This window comes from Onychostruthus taczanowskii, unplaced genomic scaffold, assembly GCF_017590055.1.
Source record: "Onychostruthus taczanowskii isolate IOZ18803 unplaced genomic scaffold, ASM1759005v1 scaffold2, whole genome shotgun sequence".
NCBI lineage: Eukaryota > Metazoa > Chordata > Aves > Passeriformes > Passeridae > Onychostruthus > Onychostruthus taczanowskii.
In genome coordinates this window covers 16,262,797-16,284,676 of record NW_024499239.1, presented here as the reverse complement: position 1 = coordinate 16,284,676, position 21,880 = coordinate 16,262,797, and the positions used below count along the sequence as shown (strand labels likewise).

General features: G+C 36.0%; 1 protein-coding gene across 1 annotated transcript in view; it reads right to left on the bottom strand.

The window, feature by feature from the left end:
* Positions 1-1,886: 1,886 nt before the first annotated feature.
* The window catches only part of BOD1L1 (biorientation of chromosomes in cell division 1 like 1), a 36,231-nt gene continuing 16,237 nt past the window's right edge, over positions 1,887-21,880 (bottom strand). The window contains exons 11-25 of the mRNA XM_041402468.1: positions 20,893-20,954; positions 19,454-19,514; positions 16,905-16,948; positions 15,923-16,010; positions 14,777-14,856; positions 14,079-14,163; positions 13,040-13,113; positions 11,707-11,782; positions 11,592-11,626; positions 9,771-9,816; positions 6,892-6,926; positions 6,702-6,786; positions 6,101-6,254; positions 4,251-4,394; positions 1,887-3,123 (exon numbers count right to left, since the gene is read on the bottom strand). Of these exons, the coding sequence (XP_041258402.1) occupies positions 3,015-3,123; positions 4,251-4,394; positions 6,101-6,254; positions 6,702-6,786; positions 6,892-6,926; positions 9,771-9,816; positions 11,592-11,626; positions 11,707-11,782; positions 13,040-13,113; positions 14,079-14,163; positions 14,777-14,856; positions 15,923-16,010; positions 16,905-16,948; positions 19,454-19,514; positions 20,893-20,954 (1,178 nt within the window). The 3' untranslated portion in view covers positions 1,887-3,014. The remainder of the gene's footprint in view (positions 3,124-4,250; positions 4,395-6,100; positions 6,255-6,701; positions 6,787-6,891; positions 6,927-9,770; positions 9,817-11,591; positions 11,627-11,706; positions 11,783-13,039; positions 13,114-14,078; positions 14,164-14,776; positions 14,857-15,922; positions 16,011-16,904; positions 16,949-19,453; positions 19,515-20,892; positions 20,955-21,880) is intronic.

Below are 21,880 nucleotides of genomic sequence, written 5' to 3'. Positions count from 1 at the left end.
TCTTCCTGCTTATATATAAACCCTTTAGAACTGCTTGTCTTACATTGGCAATACTTAGATACTGTGTCAGCAATAAATCCAGTGATAATCATCGACATAACCAGCGTCAGACTTCTTGTGCTTGACTCATCTCTCTACTACTCTGCCTTCATGTGATTCCTGCTGCATGCACCCAAGGAAAAGGATTCTTCTTCCCCTCCCTGTCTTGTGCTCAGAAGGGCTCTGGGAGACAGAAGGTACAAAAGAGTTGGACGTTGTGAACATTCAATCATAGAACCGCAAGGCTGGAAAAGATCTCCAAGATCACCGAGTCCAACCCTTGATCAAATGTTGCCACGTGAACTCAACCATAGCACAGTGCCATGGAACAATTCCAGGGACAGTGACTCCACCACCTCCCTGAGCAGCCTGTTCCAAGGCTTAACTACCCTTTCAGTGAAGAAACCCTTCCTTATGGCAAACCTGAATCTCTCAAGTTTTGCTTAACTACAGCAGACTAGTACTGTTCCTGTGAAGTGCAATAGTAATTTAGACGACACTTTGCAACTACCAAGCAAAAAAAAATTCCCAATAGGGATTGAGAGTGATGTGGCCTAGCATAAATATCTATTTTGTTGACAAGAAAGAAGGTGGCAGCAAGTGAAATATGCATAAGCTGAAAGTCTGTGGAATTGGCTGTTTTTACCCTCTCTTTAAGTAAAAGTGGCTGTCCTGCAGAAAGGTAATTCCTTTAATGCTTTCATATTACCGAATAACTTAATGATCAAAGATACATTCCGTACATGAGATGTTCCTCCTAAATGTTATCCATCACTAGGGAAAAGGACCTCTTTCTTAAGAGCTTAGCTTTGAGAGACTGACACTGATCTTCAGAGCTCTGTTTATCTACTGAGATATCAGACAAGAGCCAGTCAAAAGGATCTGACACAAGTCAGAGCTTGTCAATCATTACAATCCATCAGAAGAGCTCTGCCTGTGAAAGAGGCAAATATGAACTGTCCTGGAGCAGGACAGGTACTACCAGCAGAAAGAATAAAAGATAAAAACGTACAGTGCAATGGCAAGGCTTCTTTAGGAATCCCCCTGAGCAACCTCACCACTGAATCCGGGTGTAAGGTAACAAATGGAACAGGTGCAGGGAAGGACTCCAAATCCCACCTAAAGTCTGGAAAGCACCCATGGAAAAACAAGCAGTTCAGCCTGTTTAGCCTTACAGAACAAAGGCTGAAACAAAATATACAACTTTGGTCCATGCATACTGCAGGGGGCAAAGGGAAAAAAAAATGGAAAAAAGGAAAAGATTCAACTTATCCTGCAGCTATGCATATACATCAGTATTCGTAACATACAGGAATATATCCTTCAGTATGCTAGCAAGGCATGTACTAATATGGCAGCAGAGTTAAGGCAGAAAATAAAAGGGCTAAGATATTTCAGGGCTAAGATATTTTCTTCTTTCAGACTAATTTACTTAGAAACGTATTATGTGAGCACTTTTATAGTGTTCTAAGGCAGGCAAACAGACTTCCCCTACTGTTTACATATCTAAAATATAAGCACCTGTGAACATTTTTTAAAGACACTAACCAGGTAAAGTTTACAGACATGACTCCAACCAGACACATTTGTAAAGACAAGTTCCCCAGTAAAAGAATTAAAGGAAAATAAAATATGGCAACTCAAGATTTTTGGCAAACATTTTATATTTTTATACAAAAATCTCAGTAAGAAACCTAGCAGAATATCTGACCGAAACATCTGCCTTACAACAAGTTCAACAAAAACAAAAAAACAAAAACCAAAACAAAACAAAAAAAACCAACCCCCCCCCCCAAAAAAAAAAAAAACTCACAAAAAAAAGAGAAATAAAGAAAAAAAAAGTAAAATCCAACCCCCAAAATATTTTTTAATTATAAACCAGAATATCAACAAAACACTTAAAATAATCTCAGATTGTTTGGCAATTCATCACATCATAACAAGAGACACATTTGATCATAAGAAAAGTTTAACTTTATATACAACTTCACTTGAACATTTGCTCTTACCAGAGTTAATATACATTAAAAAAAGATTCTGGCAATAATACCAGCTTCTGTTTTTAATACCTGTGTATAAAATGTAACATAAAATGCTGAAGCTCTATAGGTAGGAGAAGTGACATTTGATTTCAATGGGTCCCTCTTTGTTGAAAAAGATAAATACTGAAAGAACATGTGTTTAGTTGCAAAATAAAACTTTCAGGGTGGTATTGGTTGACTGTGAATAAATCTAACCTAGTACTATTTATTTCTTGAAGTTGGTAGTAAATTTCCAAGTGAAAATATAATCTAGTAAGATTACATTTTAAATGCCGTACTTTGCCACAAAAGTGAACAGAAAGGAGCCAAGTCCCTTTCACTATGCTAAACTACTTTAATGCATGCGAGAAAAATATTTCACCAACTGTCTGAGCATATTTTAGAGAACTTCAGATTTTAGACAGCCCTGGGGGAGCAGAGGGGAAGTTTCCTACTGACATCTGCATAGAATGTAAAATATATAATTAAAAAACCCTAAGATATATACTAAAGTTTACAGACCAATGCTTTCCATATAATAAATAAAATGTCCATCATTGATCAGATTCATACACAGAGTAAAATACAACCTATTTTTACAAGTTTATGTACAAAGTATTAGTAGGCACATGGGTGCCTTATGGGCTGGAAGCATCTGCATTAGCATGTCACATTGGGAAACTCCAACTTTCCAAGTCAGTGATAAAATATATAACTACTTTGTTTTTCATTCAGATACAAAGTAAACTTATTTTTCATCTGAAATAAATGTACATAATATTCTGTATAAACAATAGTTTATAAAGCTGTTTAAAATGTAACTTAAAAGTACTGCATTGTTTAACTTAGAGCTCTGAAACAAGCACGTGCAAATCCCTTTGCTTTAAAAAAAATAGAAGCACAGATGTTTGTTTTCCTTTTGACTCTTCCAAGAACAGTACTGGCTGGTAAAGATTATCGTTTTGCTTTCTTTAATGGCGTCTCCTCTGCTTTCTGCTGGCCTTTTCTCCGTACCACTGTTGGGCTGTCCTCCCTTTTACGCTTGGCAGACTGCACCTTTAACCTGAAAAGCGTATTAAAAGCATATTATTTCCACAATGAAGAGTGGTCAGGCACAATTCTATTCAGAGGGCTGAAGTAAACTGTTCATCTCTGATATATTATATAAAAGCTTACTACTAAAACCCACTTCTTAGTAAGATATAGGGTACTAATTCTGTATGTTGGAGAGTGCTCCCTTTGTAGAATTTGGTGCTAGAATTATTCTTCTTCCTTCTCTTTCTCTGGAAAGATTTGTGGATTTATAACAAAACATAATGAACTTCATTACCCTGTCCCCTGTCTCACAAAGACAGAACAGCAGCAACAGTGTCTCAAGCCCAGCATACACAAGAGGGAGTAAAGGGCACACACCAGGTACCCATACCCTGAGCATTCACACACCCATCCATGTGCTCACCATATTTCAGCTGCAAATAACTGTAAATGGCCTTAAACTCTTGGCCATTCACAACCACACAAAATAATGGAGCTGAGGCGTACTGTGACAGCCATCAGTGCACAATGCACATGCTCTCCAGGTTCAGCCTGAAGACACTGACATGTTTCAGAAAGGATGACAGCTACACGTGTTGGGCACACAACACATTTTACAGGTAAACTACAAGATGCAGAGCAACTGTGCATTTGTTACTTACTCCCTTGGGATTCTGCACTATGATCTCACCTTTACAAATTAAAAAGTATACCAGGAAAGGAGGGAAAGGGAAATATATTCACAACTTGGTAAAAGGTCTCTCAGAGTTTCTCCTCTTTTTATTAGCTGATCTTAGATCTTTGAAGCATTAGAATCATGCCAGTATATTTAGCTTTAACCTGAACTACCGATGCTCTTACTCCCCACCCAGGAAAGAATCACAGCTGAAGTTAAAATACTACATAAACAGCATCTTCAGAGGTTTCCAAGGATATAAGAAAAAAAAAAAACTAGTCTTCCAAATGTCAAATAAAGGAAGAAAAAGAAGAATGTAAACAGAAGAAAATCCTTTAAAAGCTTTTATAATTCACATGAGAACAGAACAAAACTAGTCTGCTGTTCAGATTTTGAAGCGGTATGTTGCATACAAGGAAAGGATCACTGTAGTGGCTTCCAGAACAAATCCTCAAAGTAGATTCAACTTTAATACTTACTGTGTCAATGGAGGAGATTTATTAATTTTTGTATCACTTGGAGATCTTTTCTTAGCTGCTAGTTTCTGTCGTTTTCTAGGAGAAACTGAACTTGGACTGCTGCCTTTAGAAGTTGCACGTGTGGTTGGCTTGCTGGTCTGTTTTCTGTAATACAAAAGAATGATGAATTTATGTATGACAAAATACTTTTACCAAGTCAATTTCTTCTTGCATTCCAAGTGCAGATAATCAACACTGAACAGTATTTGCAACAAGTAAATCAAAGTTGCCAAAAGAAACAGTGAAAAAAACATATTTGCCTGCTTCAAGACACTGCGAAGCCAAGCTGGGTATTTTTGTATCAAGTGTAAAATCAAAAGACTGCTTTACTGACAATATTTGGTATTTACAAAGAAAATCAACACCAAACCAATCCATTCCAAATCTTGCAATAATTTTTGTATAATTTTTGTATAATTTTTTTTTGTACTAATTTTTTAAACATATATAAACGTCTATGTTTAAAAGAATATCCTGTAGTCTGAATTCACTCAAGCTTTGGTATCCACAAGTTCAGAAACCTGAAAAACTGGTTATTGGTGATTAATTTTATAGCTTAGAAGACAAGTGACTTAAGTCAAAAAAAACCAGCAATGCTGAATATGAAGAAGCATTGTCTTTCACAGAATAATTCCCAAATGCTATTTATAAAATGCAGATTGGATGCAGCACCTTAAGGTAGAGATGCTTTGTTACAATCAGAGCCAGAAAGATAGCATTGGAAACCTGAGACACAACCCCAAATTTACAAAAAAGTAGATGTTTCCACATGCAAGTAGAATAAACCCACAAATACCTAAACCTTTATTACAATTTTAGAGTTAACCATTATGTGAGACTAAAGGAAGTCCCTTTGCCTTTACCAAAACAAAACTGTTGTTTACTAAGTGGTAGTGGTAAACCTTCACAGTTTTTATGTAAATGAACAATCATGTAACTACTTTTGGATTCAGTTCTGAAATTATCAGTTCAAGAGCACTGTGGCAACTGTGCTTCCAGTACTGCCCAAAGGCTAACATATAATATATACAATATACCATAATATCCTTAAGAGGGAAGCACATATGGTCAATTGAAAGTAATCCCACCAACAACATAAAAAAAATGCCTGGACTCCAATTCTCTTCTGAAAGACAGCAACACATCAAAACTTCCCAAAGCTGCTGTGTTTCACTGTTACTACAATAAGATCAAGAGGATGAGCTCTGCTGGAATTCAGTAAGCCTGCAAAAAGCAGACCAGTGCTAAGGCAGAGGAAGAATGGCTTCCTGAAAATAGAGCTTTTGCTACCCACACTTGTCTTTCACAGCAAGATTGCTTTCCAAGCTTGGAGATCACCATACTAGAAATAAAATCCTCTGCAGATTCATGTGTTTAACTTGGACAGTACTTCAACAAACAGACAGGGATAATTATATTTTCACCTTGTTCCAACACCAAATACCAAATGGTGGATTGTACAATCAACTCCTTTGTCCCATTTTACCCATCAGAACCAAGTGTCCTTAGACTTAAATTCTGCGGCATCACCAGGACAAAGAGTGCCAACAGGATCAATTCTTACCTTGCTACATATTCAAGTATGCCTTTTGAGACCCTAACAATTTCCCTTAACCTCACCTTTTGTCTCTTCATTCCTTGACGAGTGGTACTAGAATTAGAACCAAAATTATTTGGGAAGCTCTTATAATTTTTAAAACAAACAGAGAAAGGCAAAAAGAGGAAGTCACAAGCTCCTCCCTGCAACCACCTCCAAAACAACGAAAAACGAGGCAGAAAAAAGCTTGTTATTGGAGCGTCTACACAGTTACCTTTGAGCCTCTAATCTTGTGGCTGATCTAGTTGTGGCCCCAGAATGTGCGTCACCATCTTCCTCACCATCCTCTTCCTCACCTTCCTCTTGCTCTTTTAGCTCATCTTCAGAAGATGTTAATTTCCGACGTTTCTTCTCTGGCTCCAGTGTTTCTGTCCATTTAAAATTTTACACATATGCTATAATTTTCCAAAAGGCCTCCAAAAGGACATGAACACTTAATTTAGAAAAGGTATTCTAGTCACAAATACCATTTTCAGTAAGTAATTTTCCATTTCCTTCATATTTCAACATTTTTAATTCACACTTGTTTGACTTAATCTTGCTAACACATTCACCACAGTTTACTTACACAGCTCCTAGCCAGAATTCATAGAAAATTCATGAGGCTTTATAGAAGCATCTGGGATGTAGCAATTCTGACATGAGATTACAGCAATTTACACATATTTACATAATATTTACACTAGCTGTAACTCAATGATTTTTCCTCAAGAAAGGAAAATTGAATAAAGCTTATCTTGTTGCTATTAGTAAACAGAAGGCACAGCAGTATTTTCTTGTTCTGTTAGGAGTAGCACAGCTTCTCATGCTTTTACCCGTTTCCTCTGATTGAACTAGAGAACGCCTGGGCTTTCTTCCCCTTTTACGCACAACCATTTCTGCCTTCTCAGCTTCATCTTCCTGAAAAAACAAAATGGAACCATGTAAGTCAAAAACTATTTACTTTACACAGAAGACAGACATTTTTCATTACATGCTGCTTGTAAATTTAAAAATCACACTTACATTTGTTGTTTCTTTCTTATTAGATATGTCTGTACCTAAAAAAAAAAAGGAAAGAACAAAACTTGATCCTGAACTTCAAATCTTTCACCTATCAATTTAAAAGGGAATTCTTTCATACTCGTCTCAACTTTGTGTAAGCATCACAGGAGCTCTAAAAACATTTCAAGTCTCTTTCTAATTTACAAAATATCTTGTTGTAATTTGTTACATACAGAGACTGGGACAATGATTAAAGTTTTTTTTAAGTACTAAGGCTTTATATGACTGACAGTATTTACTGCTTTTATGCTGTTCTGTTTTAATGGAAAAGCAGAAGATACTTACCCCCTTTAATTACTGTCAACCAATTACACAATCACAGAAAAATTTGGCTTAGAAGGGGCCTGCAGAGGTCACCTAGTCCAATCTCCTGTTCAAAGCATGGCAAAATTAACTGATCTAATCTTGCACAAGATCTTGTTCAGTCCAATTTTGAAAGTCTCCAAGAACATGGCTCCTTTCAGGTGATCTGTTCTAGTGCTTAACTGTACTCATACCAAGATGACTAAAATGAAGCTCAAAAAGACACTATATAAAAACTTTCTAGTATGCAAATTACATGACTTCCTTTGCTGAAATACTTCTTACTTCCAACTCAGTAATTTTTACAGGTTAGCCTGTACATGTTAAAACAGATTTTTAACTCAACATCCCATGTCTCAACTTGGCTCCCATGGTTACCACTTCTACCCCAACTGTGATGAGAGAGATTATTTTACAAAGCTTTTGAACTCTGTCGAACAGAATGCTCTCTAACACCGCAAGGATATAAATCCTTTGTAATAGAAAAGACAAGCAACGTAAATAAAAGCAAGTTTTTATGTATTTTTCCCCATCATAAAATTCCTGTCTAATTTTTGAAAGCTAAATAATGGTGGACACAAACTCTAAAACCCTCACCAATTAGACTGAGAAAACAAAGCAAAGAATGCCAATGCAAAGGATCTAAAATAGATCTCAAAGAGCAGAAACATATTCTAAAACTCACACACAAGCTTCCTGGCACTCCTTTGTAAGGTTACAGGGAAAAACTTTTTTTCCAAAAGGAAATGAAGTAAAACAGAAATATATTTAAGTGTTAAAAAAATAAGTTAAATAAAACATAAGACTGTCCACTGTATTGAGCTCTACACGCAACATAAACACATACATAATAAAATCAGCATGTATTAGTTCTACTGTGTTCAAAAGAGGTACTTCATAATTCTGGTTCACTTTAGCAAATTTGTAGCAAAGGGGTTTTTGACTGAAGAAAAAATATAAGTTCATGACATGTCTTTAACAGATAACCCTCTGTAAGATATGAAAATGTAACACTTTTGCCTAAAAATACGTATAAAAATAGTAAGACACAGTATCTAAAAGTCACACTAATTTTAGAGCAGCAAGTGTTGATTAGTGCTAAGTAATTAGTTTCAAGTTCAGTGTTAGTGTTACAGGAAGATGATACCTTTGGAAAACATGTGTCTCTTAATTGCATGTGCTGTAGTGACCAAAAATAAAACTCCGCATCCCACTCCATATGTGGGTCTGTCCCTACTGCAAATCCTTATGCAGAACACCCAGAAAGTACCAGAGTAAGTGAACTGCACAGAGGGATTCAACTTGGCTTCCTTTTTGTCACCAGGGTTTCTCAATCCCTTTATGCCCATGAATACTAATACAGGATGAAAAATTTAACAGTTCGTTCCCCTTTATATATTCCTCTGAACATTGCTGTGATAGCAACAGCCTTTTATCTGGAAAACAGAAATGTTACGTAACACACAAACTTTAAGTACACAGCCAGGTATCTGTCCTTTTGAACAAAAAGCAAAGCAGAATTTCATTCTCACATTCTTGTCTGTTCTCTTTGCAGTTCACAGAAGTCAAGTACCACACAACGAGCTAACCCTCCAGAGACAATTCTGAAGCATACGGATTAAAGCTGACATTTTAACAAATGTAGAGAAAATAGGAAACAGCCCATATGTTCAGTGCAGCTGGATTAGTGTATCTGTAGAAACCTAAGGTTTTGGAAAGACCAGAAGACTTGTTTTGAAGGTTTGGTTTCTCAGATTTTTTGCATGTTTGTTTGCATTCATTTACAAACAATTTTTAACCCACTTTTCAGTCCACCTGCTTCCTAAAATGGCTTTAAAGGTTTTTTATGGAGGTGGCCATAATTAAAAAGACACCTTTAAACAAGCACTGCAGTTCAGACTCTATACACAAGAGAAACTAGGAAAGAGAAATAGAAAGGTATTTCACTTAATTCTATTTTAGTTTGAAGCATTTAAAGTACATTTTTGAGTCAAGCTAAGCAACCTTGTTCCAAAGATGTTACAGCAGTTGTGAAAAGGGAAAGAAATATCCCCTCAAGATACCCCAAAAATCTTCAGATACATATCCACAGATACAACAATTAACTGAATAAAACTTGAAATGTAATGTAGTAAGCGTGATTGATAGTAGCTGTATAAAAGAAACCATGCAGAAATGGAAAGCAATCACTAAGAGCCAGTCTGATGGGGCACCTACCTTCCTCTGAAGCTGTGTCAGGTGCTTAGCCTACTCAATCATTTGGTACATTCTGCAATGCATTACTCAGCACCAAGCAGTGCTGCTGCATCTTTGAACTAAGTTCTTAGCAAGCTGTCCTTTTTTGGAACTAAAAACTTGGTAGCAATCAGGGACAAGTCTTCACTTCATCTCTTTCCTCAGATGCTTTCATTCATGAATAACACTGACTGCCAGAGATGATGTTAGGATGAAGAAGGACCCATGTGGTTTTGGTGAAAACCCTCTTTTATTTCTTCCATCTTTCATTTTATATGTTGAGGCAGGTATAATTTCCTTACCTGTTTGAGGTGTTTTCCCTCTACTTGCAAAGGTAGAAGACTGCAGCTGAAATTAAAAAAAAAAAGTGGGATTTTTAATTTAAAGAAAATCAGGAAAATTCAGCATTGCATTACGTTATCACAGATATTTTTTCCACATTCAACTTAGAATGAATCTGTAAATCTAGAAAACAGGAACACTAACAAACACACAAAGTTTGTACTGTAGCTTTAGAGTAGGATGCATTTTTCCACTTTGATAAATAACTGAAACAAGTCAAATCAGCCCATAAACAAATCACAGCACCTTCAGTAACCTGACACTAAAGTCATTGCAATAAAAGACACACAAGATAAAAGCAGTTTCAGTCAAACACATTTCCAAGTATTTAATTATCAACAAAGAAGTTAGTACAGTCACTTTAGAACTACAAGTCACCAGAAACTGTTTATTTATTCAGAATGCAGAAAAAGCTATATGTAATTACACAATATATATATCCTATGATGACTGTCCAAAAACTTCAGTGTTTTCACCACACCAGGATGCCTATGGTTCCTCTAAAGTAGCAATGTGCTCCCAAAGCAGCCCTGGGAAAACTGTCATGCCCTCCTGTCTCAGGTGGAGGGGGTATCACCCCTCCCTGAGCCAGCTCACACCAACCCCTCACTCCTCACTAGGAAGTACAAGGCCTTTAAACACTTGAACCAGATCGAGATGATTCTGTTTCAGTACTGAGGGTGCCAAGGTATAGCTATTTCTGAGGGTGATTTAAAAATTAATTTTAATCCTTAATAGGAAAAAAAAATCCCAAAAAACCAACCAAACAAAAACCAACCCACAACACCAAAACAGAAAAACCAGATACCAAAATTCACACCAGTTCAAATTACATTTCATTAAATTAACATTGAAAAAAAACCTCAATCTGGAAAGACTAGGAATTCTGAAGCAGAGACAATAATTCCTTTTATCCATAAACTAGGTAAATTCCCTAGATTTCCAACAGCCATGCCAGCTAGTGCCTCACTAGGCAAGCAGGAAGAAAACCTGTGCTTCAACACTACTTTTAAAATCCACCCTTTTCTACGCAATAATGTTGATTCTGAAATAGAGGCATTCCCTAGACAGAAGCCTTTAACCAGAATAAATCCAACTGGCTGTACTCCACAAACATGCCTGACCCATCATTGCCCTGTGCTGTAATCCAACTGGATTGCAGAAACAATAGCAGCAGACATCTTCTTAGCTGTGAATAGCCTTCACAGGGGTTAGGAAATAAAACTACCACTGAGCTTTAGAAGACAGACATGTTTCATGAGCTCCTAGGTTACCCACCAGTATTGTCTCTATCTCTTGCATGAGATGTAAAACAACTGTTTTACATAATATTTTATTTTACAGCTATGAAAAGATTCTATGTGCTATTATTATGATATATTCACTAGAGAGAAAAAACCACCTCATTTTTGAAATAAAGTTACCCTTGCTCTTCAGGCCAAAATTATTCTCAGCACGAACTAGAAATCACATATGCACACCACCAAAAATTCACCCTGCACACAGGTATATATTGCTAGCTAGAATAACACTTAGATTTGTATTAAATGAACTAAGTGTGAAGCTGATAGGTAATTTTCTACTTTCTGAATTGACACTATATTTTGCTTAAAAAGTTCAGCTATATTAAGAGGTACTATGAATAAGTTTTGTTTGCTTAAACTGAACTCAAAAATCAAGTTTTCCATAAGATGTTTCTGAAATGTTGTTAACTGTTAGACAGATAAATGGCTCTTGAAATACCATGTTTAAATGCACCCAAACAAAATAAAGGCACTTACATTCCCAGTGCTCATATCAGCTTTTGACTCCCCACCTGAGGGAAGAAATATGAGTTCAGAACTTGAATGTCACTATTATCCTTCTTTTTCCACACAGGTATTATGAACTACTTACCACCAGGCTGTACTGCTTCAAGAGGGTATTTACGAGGCCGTCCCCTTTTGCGTTTCACTACTACAGGCTGATTTTCCTATTAAAAATAAAGGACAAAAATATTTTACCCACTGTAACTGACAATTAGTATTTGAGCAATACAATATAAAGACTGCTAACTGAATTAATAATGTGACAGTGGCAGAAGTAGTACTTTTCATTTAAAAAATAGATGAGGCAAGTTTAGTAGCAAGAGACACCGCCTGTTACAAAATCAACTAATATAGGTGAGAAGAAACAAGACAACTTCCAGTTATACAAAATTCTCAGTGGTTTGACTCAGGCACAAAGCATTTCTAAGAATGCAGTGCCTTCTGCTCCATTAGCCCCAAAATCTCTATCACTTGATCTCACAAATGCTGCTGGCTTACTCCAAACAAGAACTCCAGACTTTACATCCCATGAGCCCCTTTTCATAAAGCCATATAGCACAGGCTACATTCTGTACATTGAACAGGTGCTTCAAACAGTTAATATTTTCATTATCCCAATACACAGATTGCTGATATTCTCTATACAAACAGGATCTTTAGCAAAAAAGGGCCCTTTCCTTTGAAGTTTTAAGCTTTGAAAGAGAACTTTTAAGTAACAAAGTCAGATGCTCAGAATTGCGAAATCCTCAATAAGACTTTCTCTTATACACAAGGAAAGCTTAAATGCCTCATTCAGCATTTACTGAAGTTTAGCAGTATCTCCCCCAGAATGGTTCTTAGAGACTGAAGTCTTGAGTGAACAAATATAAAAACGTATTCCTTAAATTTCCTTCTACTTCCAAATTTGAGGCAAAAAACCCCAAATGACGAAATCCAACACCTTTCTAAGATCAGTGTCTACTTCTAGAGGCCAGCATCAATTTTAATCTCGAGGGATCAGACATTTGTTTATAACCCATATTGTAGAATATCTCAAGTACATGCCTAGGAGATAACAAAGACTTTAGAAACTGTTGACAGACAGTATTTCTTAAAGTATTTGTTAATCATTAAACTGTCCACAGCAATTACAAACTTTTCAGAAAGTACTATTTCTACACAATACAACTCTAACTGCTTTCTAGACATTTTGTAAGCACTATTAAGCCTAGGAAGGGAGTTAGTCCTACTTCATAATGAGACATTGATGTCTTATGGTCTGTGAGTTTGTACTTTTTGACAGAGCTACATAAGTCCTTGGTAATTTTTGAAGACAATTTTAATATGGCTGTCAACAAAATACAAAGTAGTTACGTACTGCAAAGTGCAGGTTCCCAGTACTCTGTCTATCTCAGTGAGTTAACATGAATAAGATCACTCACCTCTGGAGAATTTGCATTTGATTCTGGACTGTGTTTTTTCTTTTCAGACATTTCCTGTTCAGAGTTAAATTCATCTTCACACATACAAAAGAAAAAAAGAAATTGCATAGCTCTGTTTTATTAGGCAAAAGAAATAAAGCCACAACCTCCACACTGAAAATGTTATTTAATTCTTTAGCCCAAAATTCCCTAGAAACACCCATCAGAAATCAACACTGTTTGCCTTGTATCAACAGTGTATTGGTCTGCCATAATGCTTCCTGCTAATGCCACATGAGTTAGGGAAGTCTATTATTTTAAGGTAAGAACAAAAGCTCACACTTGTGACACACTATAAAATGATAGAACAAATACAAGCCCCTATTTCATTTTCTCACATGTTCCATGAAACAGGAAGCTGTGGATATAAGCACACTGCAGAACAGATTCAGACTTGTCAACTTGCTTGAATGAGAAACAAAACGATTAATAGGTCAAACTAACAACAGGGAACATTCTCAGACTGTTCCCACAAAGACAGACTGAAGTAACATCAAAGCCACACTAATTATGCGGACACACCATCTTTATTATTTATTTTAGTGCAATTAAGTCAACTACAACAGTGCAACTTGCACTCTTTTCTGTTTGTTTACAGAAACAAGCAAAAGTGATTTGATGGTTGTGTCATGGATTTTTATGTAGGACAGCCCTTGCTTGCAGTCAGAGGCAGATGTTCATATCACATAATGCTGATTTTTCTATTTTCCCCACCTACCTGTTTATTTCCCATTATCTTTCCTACCCAAGATACATACTGAAGCAATAATGGAGCCAGTGGCTGGTAACAGCAAAAACATCAAAACTTTTCTCACCGTTAAAGAAACTAAGATTAATGCATTATTTGCCAGCAGTAATAGAGCAGAAATCAACCAGAGAATATACGCAAGTATATTTCCTGGGATCAAGTTCCCACTTTCTCTCAAAAATCATTCAAATGAAAAGCAATGAACATTCAATATGAGTTCAGAAAATCTGCCATCATGGGCAGTTTAATTACCTTTTTCTTCCACAGTACTTCTAGAAGGTGTTTGTGTTACATCAATTTCTTTGGACACTTCTGCTGCATCACCTGAAATAACTTCCTACATTATTTTGAAACAAGAGAGGAAAGATGTTTTACTACACATAAAAAATCATTGCCAGTTACACTAAAAAAACCACCCCACCCCGATACACGAGTAGTTATTTTACTCATCAAGGTTTTGTACTGTCTCTTAAAAACTTTGATGCTGAGAAGCTTCAGCACAAATCAGTGGGTGACATAGCCCCAGAATACTGCATACACTCCGAAAAGTAACATCTATCTTGTCCTAATTCCTGTTTTGATTTAGCAGAACTCGGGTAAAGTGCAATATACCCTCTTGAAGAGCTCAGATCAGAATGCCCATGTGGACACTGAACTGACAGGAGAGCTGGCATCCAACAAGGTTCCGTGAGATCCCAAGCTCCCAACTGTTGCGCAATTCATTCCTCTCAGTCTTCCACACCACAAAGAGTCAACACAGACCCCTGCCTTTTTTTTTAATTGTCTCCCCCTCTGAAAAGTATAATTTGCTAGTCAGTTCTTTTGAACTCAAGACAATGCAAAAGTAGCTTAATTATGGAAACATCTCCCAAAATAAACTGCTAAAGAAATTATGATTATGGTTTTCATCTTATTTACAACTGCAGAACATTAAGAGTTCTTGAAAATACCTTGATGTTATCAGGTTCCATTTTGGAACACTGACTTTGTTCATCATCTTTTAGCACATCCTGAGCAATCTGCTGTTTGCCTGCAAAAGCAAGTGACAATTGAAGTGTTAAAAAAATGTCTTCTGCACTTGTCATATTTTTGTGTCACTTTTATACCATCTCACTATTACTGACATTCCAAAGTCTGGAAAGCAGCCTCTTACTACCAAAAATATGAACAGGAAGTTATTCTAACCACTCTTTGAAATGGGAAGACAACACAATAACAAAAGAGAATGACATGTTTCTTGTATGTTGCAGGTGTGGTTTGTTTTGTTTGCTTGTTTGTTTTTAAAGATAAGCTCAAAATTAAAATTTGGTGGGTAACACATCAAAAAATACACCAACCTCAACTTCAACTCACCCAGAGACAGGGAAAGCAGTAAATGCTGTGTGGGACACTAATGTATACATGACATTCAGTCACTCACTCCAAGAGATCACAATTCTTAGAAGAATAAAAGCTCTTATGAAGAAGTTGATTAACTTTTATTATTGATACTAACTTTTTTCTAAATTGTTCTGATACTGAAAAGACATAAGAAGTTGAATCCAGAGCTTGAAGAGATATAACACTGTCAGTCTTGTAATTACTATATCAACAAAATGGCCAACTTATTTTGATGCTAACTGCATCTAAATTTAATTTAGAAATGTTTATGCCATTCAATGGACTGAATTCCTTCTCAGTTTTTGCTTCCAGACAAACAGAAGCCTACACTAAAATTTATTTCTTTCCACCTAAGAAAAGGAAGCATCCATTCCCACAAAGTTTAGATTTTCCTGATGATCCACTTCCTTGTATTTTATTCTAAAAGGATAAAATTAGTAATTATTTTACAGACTAAACAAAAAATGTTTCTTCACCTATGATTGAAAAAAATTACTACAATGCTCTTCTGTGAGGTAATTAAATTGTTTTAATATTTTTATCAAATATATTAACTGAGATATTAGAAATTGTTTTGGGAATATAAATTGCTTTGGAGTTTGGAATTTCCCCTATTCTATACTTTTCTCAAAAATATCATTTTATGGCCTAGACACAGAACATGGTTTTGCCACAGAAAAGTTTTGCACAAATTCCTGTACTTCTGTATCACTTACATTTTTTTACATCCATTGCTTCTGAAGATTTACATTTAATTCCTCTAGATCTATGTTCTTCAGTTATCTGGGTAGCCAAGTTTTCCACCTACACACAAAACACAAAGAAAGATTCTATACTTTTTTCTATGAAGTTTATAAACACAGAAGGGAGAAACTTTTGCCTACTTGCTACGTCCAAGCACAACATACATTAAAATGGAAAGCAGCCATTACAAAGGAATCTATTCCTAGAACTCAAGTAACATTCCTACTACAGAACAGCACGATCAAAAAACTTCAAAGCAGTAGTATTTTCAGAATTTTTGACTGATATTGTTATTGAAAGAAGTCTCAGAATTAAGCACCCTACTACATGTTTTAAAAGTACTTCATCACAGTAAATCACACTGAATATTTCTGGATTTAAAGAACTTTCTCCTACACGCAGGAACAACAGAATTCTCATTAGCATCAGAAACGTGGCCGACCAGCATTTCAATACAGTAATAAATATATTTACTACCCAAGTTTAATTAACCACAAACACAATTTCAGCCAGCTACCTGTATTAAATGCCTTACTTCTGCTCCAAAAGATGCACTTCACATTTGCAAGTTTCCCATTTATGCCTCTTATAAAATCTTGTGAAAGACAGCAGACTGCATTAAAATAGGTTTCTAATTGTGATCAAAACCTCCAAGAATAATCCCTATTTTTTTTTTCTAGTCTCATGGAGATCAGTCAAGCTTCTCTTTTCTGCCAGTTAACAGTCTTGAAATACTCACAGACTATGGAATAACAATGCAAGATTTATTTACTGGCAGATTTGAAAGAAAAATTAGACATCAACCTACACAGCTGCAGAGTCTCAATAAACATCGTCTCTGCATATACAAAAATAATATTTTCCTTAGAGAATATTTAATGTAAATAGAAGTAAATTCAAGTATGAGAAAAGCAGCACAGATTCAGACAATAAATTTGAAAAACAAGTACTTACATGAGAAGTTTCTCTTTCTAAAGGAATATTCTTCTGCAGCACATCTATTAAAAATAATTTTAACACAATCAGAAAAGCTAAGCAAATGAAAAGTATCACAGTATCCTCTACTTCACCTCCCTGAAAGGATTCCAGAGAACCTGAAACTACATAAAACTTACTTTCAATGTCAGAAGTAAGAGACATCCAGACAGCCAATCTTCTCTTTAACAATATACCCACAAAATGAAACAAGAATATGAATTCCTCAGCACAGGATAACTGAGAATCACTTTATGCTTGAAATACAGGCAATGAAGGGGCTGTCATCTTTCAAATTTACAGTGACTTTGAAATCTCCAACGTACTTCTACCATCTGAATCAGAATTTCATCCATCACAATCTTAGATTCTGCATCATGGGATGAAGTAGAATGTGATCAAGCTACCTTATAATTCCAGAAAACTAAAGTTTGCTTAACTGTACTACTAAAACAGATAGCTGATAGAATGCACATAAGGAAACTGTCCAATTGCTAAACTCCACTATACTCTGATGAAGTAGAGCCTCAGCCTTCCACACCACAAAAATAGGGAAAATAGTAAGAGTTGATGAGTGGTCTGGAGTTTTGAAAGAATTCCATACCTTTAAATACACAAAGAGAATTATAAAGAAGCTGCTCTATCAAGTGTTATTAAAATCTGATTCACAAAAGCACCAAATTAATGCCTTGATTCAAAAAAAGCTGCTGAAACATTGCAAGCAACTCTCCCTTAAAAACATAAACCTAAAATCAAATAAACCCACTTTTTTTTTTTTTTTTCTTACATAGAGCTTTATGTATTTTGTAGTTGTTTCTTATATCTCCGTGTTTTAGCAATGATTCTTCCACGGCTATACTGTTGAGCTGCACATCTTTCAATTTTTAAAGCAGTGTCAAATTAAGAGCTAGTTCCTACCCACTCAAACAGCAATGGTTTGTTTACATTCCAGAGAATCTTGGACTACTAAACTACTGTGTCTGCTGTTCATACTCATGACAGGACACACATTTGTCTTTTAAACAACTTCCTTTTACGTATGTTGAGCTGTATGTATATATGCAGCCATATATACATATAAGAGAGATTATTGTGGGGGAGAAAAAAACCTCTCTACCAAGATCTACAAAGCATTAGTCTTCAGTATGTCACATCCAACATGATTTACACAACAAATGGACTTTTGTTAAACATTTTACAAGAAACAAGATTATCTCAGCTAGTTCAATCTGCACATTTAAAATTTTAAGTACTGTCTGTCTGGGTGACTGAGTGATGGGAAGTGGCAGAGTTTTAAAGGCACTTCAAAGAAACCCCACTATACAGAAAAACCTGTTCAAATTTTAGATCTGCTGTTCTGAAGTCTACATTCTTCTAACCAATTCTCAGGGTTTACATTTGCTTTCTTGTGAGCACAGCATGTCTCTTATCACTCAGCTAAATAAACACCACCCTATAACCAGGTATATGAATCTGACCGACCCTGAGAATAAAAAAAAGAATTCCAAAGTTTTATACCAATGCTTGTATTTCACCTTACTGCTGTTTTTGTTTTCTGTTTGGTATGTCTAAAAATTTAGAAATGAGCTTAACAGTGTGCCCCTTCATAGCATGTAGGCCTTCAGCTGCAACTTTCTGTTAGAGGAAATCTTTAACCTTCCTGGACAATATAAGCAGCAGTAACACTGGTACCTCTTGGGATTCATTTTAGTTCTGCTTGCTATTCCAATAACTGAGGATTAGCTCTCATCTGGTAGTGTTGTAAACATCATTGTAATGCATCTGGAGCACAAAATCCAACAAGATGGGCACAAAGCAGGCCTTTGTTTCTGCTTTAACAGGAAAGCCAAACAATTGCAATGCATAATCTGGGTTTTGGGAAGAATGGATTCTTTTTCAGTTTTGGTCCTACTGAAGATTAGTTTAAGTACATGGAAAAGGAATCACTGAGCACAGATCCAAGTAGACTAATTGAGGTTTCTAACTAGATGATTACCTACTTATAATTGCTCTTCAAATCTGACTGAATGGCCACCATTATGTTAACCTTTTGGAGAGTAAGAAGGAAAAAAACACAACAGAAATTTTCTGTAAAGTCTCTAACTTGTCCTATAGTACTTACTATTTTCATATCCTCACTAGGCCTGTCACAGCACCCTAAAACCAGGATGTTCTAAACCTATAAGGAAGAAAGCCATTCCTTGGGAAAGTTTATCTTTCCTGAAAAATGTTTTTTCTTTATTTATTGATTTTAAGTAGAATATTAGCAGTTGACTTTTTTTTTTTTTTTTAAATCTCAAATTATAAAATCCTTTCCTACTTTCAGCATATCATGTTGGAAGAAAAGTCTGACCATCCTTTCCCACAAACCAAATTCAAGGCCCCCTGAACTCCTAGACACAGTGGAAGATTTCTGAAGGCTTTCTTCAATTCCTTTATATGCCATATATAACAAATCTGCACCCCTCCCATCATAAATAATAGTCCCTTCAGTATGAAATTCAGTTGCTATCAAGCATAACAATCACCTTTTTGCAATTCTTTAGTCCGAAGATCCACACATCCTTCTTCACTTCTTGCACTTTCAGGCTGTTGTGACGAAGCACAAAATCAAAAGAAACAAATATTGCAGATATTCAGAACAAATATGTCTCACTCTACTCCTGCATGTCATAATGAACATTGTCTTATCATGAACTGTAAAAGTATTCAAAATCTTTCCTTTTAAGACACCAGTAGATATATTAAGAAGGACCAGTCAGAGCTAAGTTAACAGTACAGTATTTAGATTTGACCTTAGAGTTAACATTAGTACCAGAGATTAGCTTAAGAAAGAAGATTTCAGGAATTCAAGGTGCTACACCTACTTCGAGTTCCAAATAAAACAAACAGCCTAGAAACGTTCATCTATACAAGGAAAAAAAAGGATCTGCTATGTATAAAAAGGTACAATGATCTCCCTTCAGCTTGTGTTTTGGGTGGATTTTTTAGGTTTGCTTTCTTTTTTTAAAAAAAAAAAAAAAAAAAAAAAAAGTTGCAGATCAGCTCCAAGTTACCATTGCATAAATAACGCTATATGGAGCTAAGTGTAAGAAGTCTGATCTGAACATTGTAAACTCAGCTACAGTTGCACATATATACTGACTCCAGAACCATGTTATGCTGGTAAACAGTGCAGCTGTTTGCAGGTGGAATTATCAGTAATTCCCACCAGACTGAAGCTGACTTCCACTCTCCTGAAGTCCACCTGAATCTCTGAACCATGTTATCCCTCAAAAACTTATTCTCAGAGCTTGGCAAGATACAGGAATGCACTCCTGCATCTGAATGAAGAATTAAACCATGTGGAATCCTGCCTACTATGGAACACAGCCCAGACACACAGACTCAGCTTTGGTCTTACACAAGCCCATGAGCCCAAACTCCCTGGATTATGCAAGGTGCCCCACTCTTCTGTGACAGCAGATAAGGGGCTGCAGTTATCAGAACACAGCAGCAGCAAGTGCTGCTCACACACACGGATGCGCGACTCTGAAGACTGGCCAGGAAGTGATGCAACACAATGAACAGCAGCGTAGGTTTGTTTACTGGTTCAAAGGAATAAAGCAACATTTGCCAGATCTAAGAGCTGGGGTGTGGGCAACTATTTTGCAGGCACTGTCAAGTAACATGCACCCAGTATGACAGATTTTTTAAAAACAAACTTCAATGTCTCAGTCACAGGAGTATGGTTGAAGGAGGGAATTATCCCTAACACAGAATAACATGGACAGCCCACAATTTAAAAGCCAGCTGCTTAGAAAACTATGGTTGAAAAATCTGAAAAATTACTCTTTCGAAGTTCTCCAATTTAAATTTTTAAATCTCCATTTCTGCTGCACAAAAATCAAAAGGCACAGGAAGAAACCCTAGCAAGATATATGAATAAGCAAGAAAGTGCAGGAAAAGTTTTCAAAATAACAAATACCTTGTCAGTTCTCAAGGTACTTTCTAGTTCTTCTGTCAACTTTGGTAAGGCTGCATTATTGCCTAATGAAATACAAATATGTTAAAATTATCAGAATACATTATGCATTTATCTCATGCTACAGCAATGATATTTCTGAGTACTACCTCATGAATAGGGCACATAAATTTAAACCCTTCCTGCAGACAACAGAAACAATAGCCAGTCTGTTTACAGCAAACCAGCTGAAAAAACCCCAAACCTGGCATCTGCAAGAACACAAGTACTGCTATGTTCTCCTTAACTACAAAAGGCTTGGAAAGTAGGGGGTATCAGGATTTACCACAGCTTATTTATGAATTCTGACTTTGGCACTTTTTTTTCTTGCTTATTTAGGAATTCTAACTTTGGTTTTTACTTCTTGCTTTTCCTTCAAAAATAAACCATCAACAGATTTTTTAGATCAAATTCCAAACAGCAAACTACCTCTGTATTAATAAATGCAGAGCTAAGAGTTAATACTAAGGACATATTTTGCTTTAAGTGACAATTAGGTCTAAATCTGTCAGCTCTAGAACCATAACCAGTGAAAATGTTCAGTTCCTACAGAGAGTGAAAACTCAGTAGTTCCTGTCAGCATTAACACAGTTTCAGAAAATCATAAACCCCCTTCCCATTTCATTACCCAGGGGAACAAGTGTATACTTATAACATCTTAAAAACAGGCAACAGCATAGGCATAGAAGTTTTACAGCATTTTCGGAAACCTATTTCAGAACCCTGTTTAGACAGCTTTTCCTAAACAAAAAGAAATAGTTGCAACATGATAATTCACCAATGATGCATGCTAAGTGATTAAATTATGGTTGCAATCCACAGAATAAGTACCATTGCCATTTATAAAAGCTACATCAATGGACACCAAGGATTGAGGCAAGCACCAAGACAGGAATACTTTACTGTGTAGTATTTTACACTTTCATGGCTCATTTGCCTCTTGTATAAACAG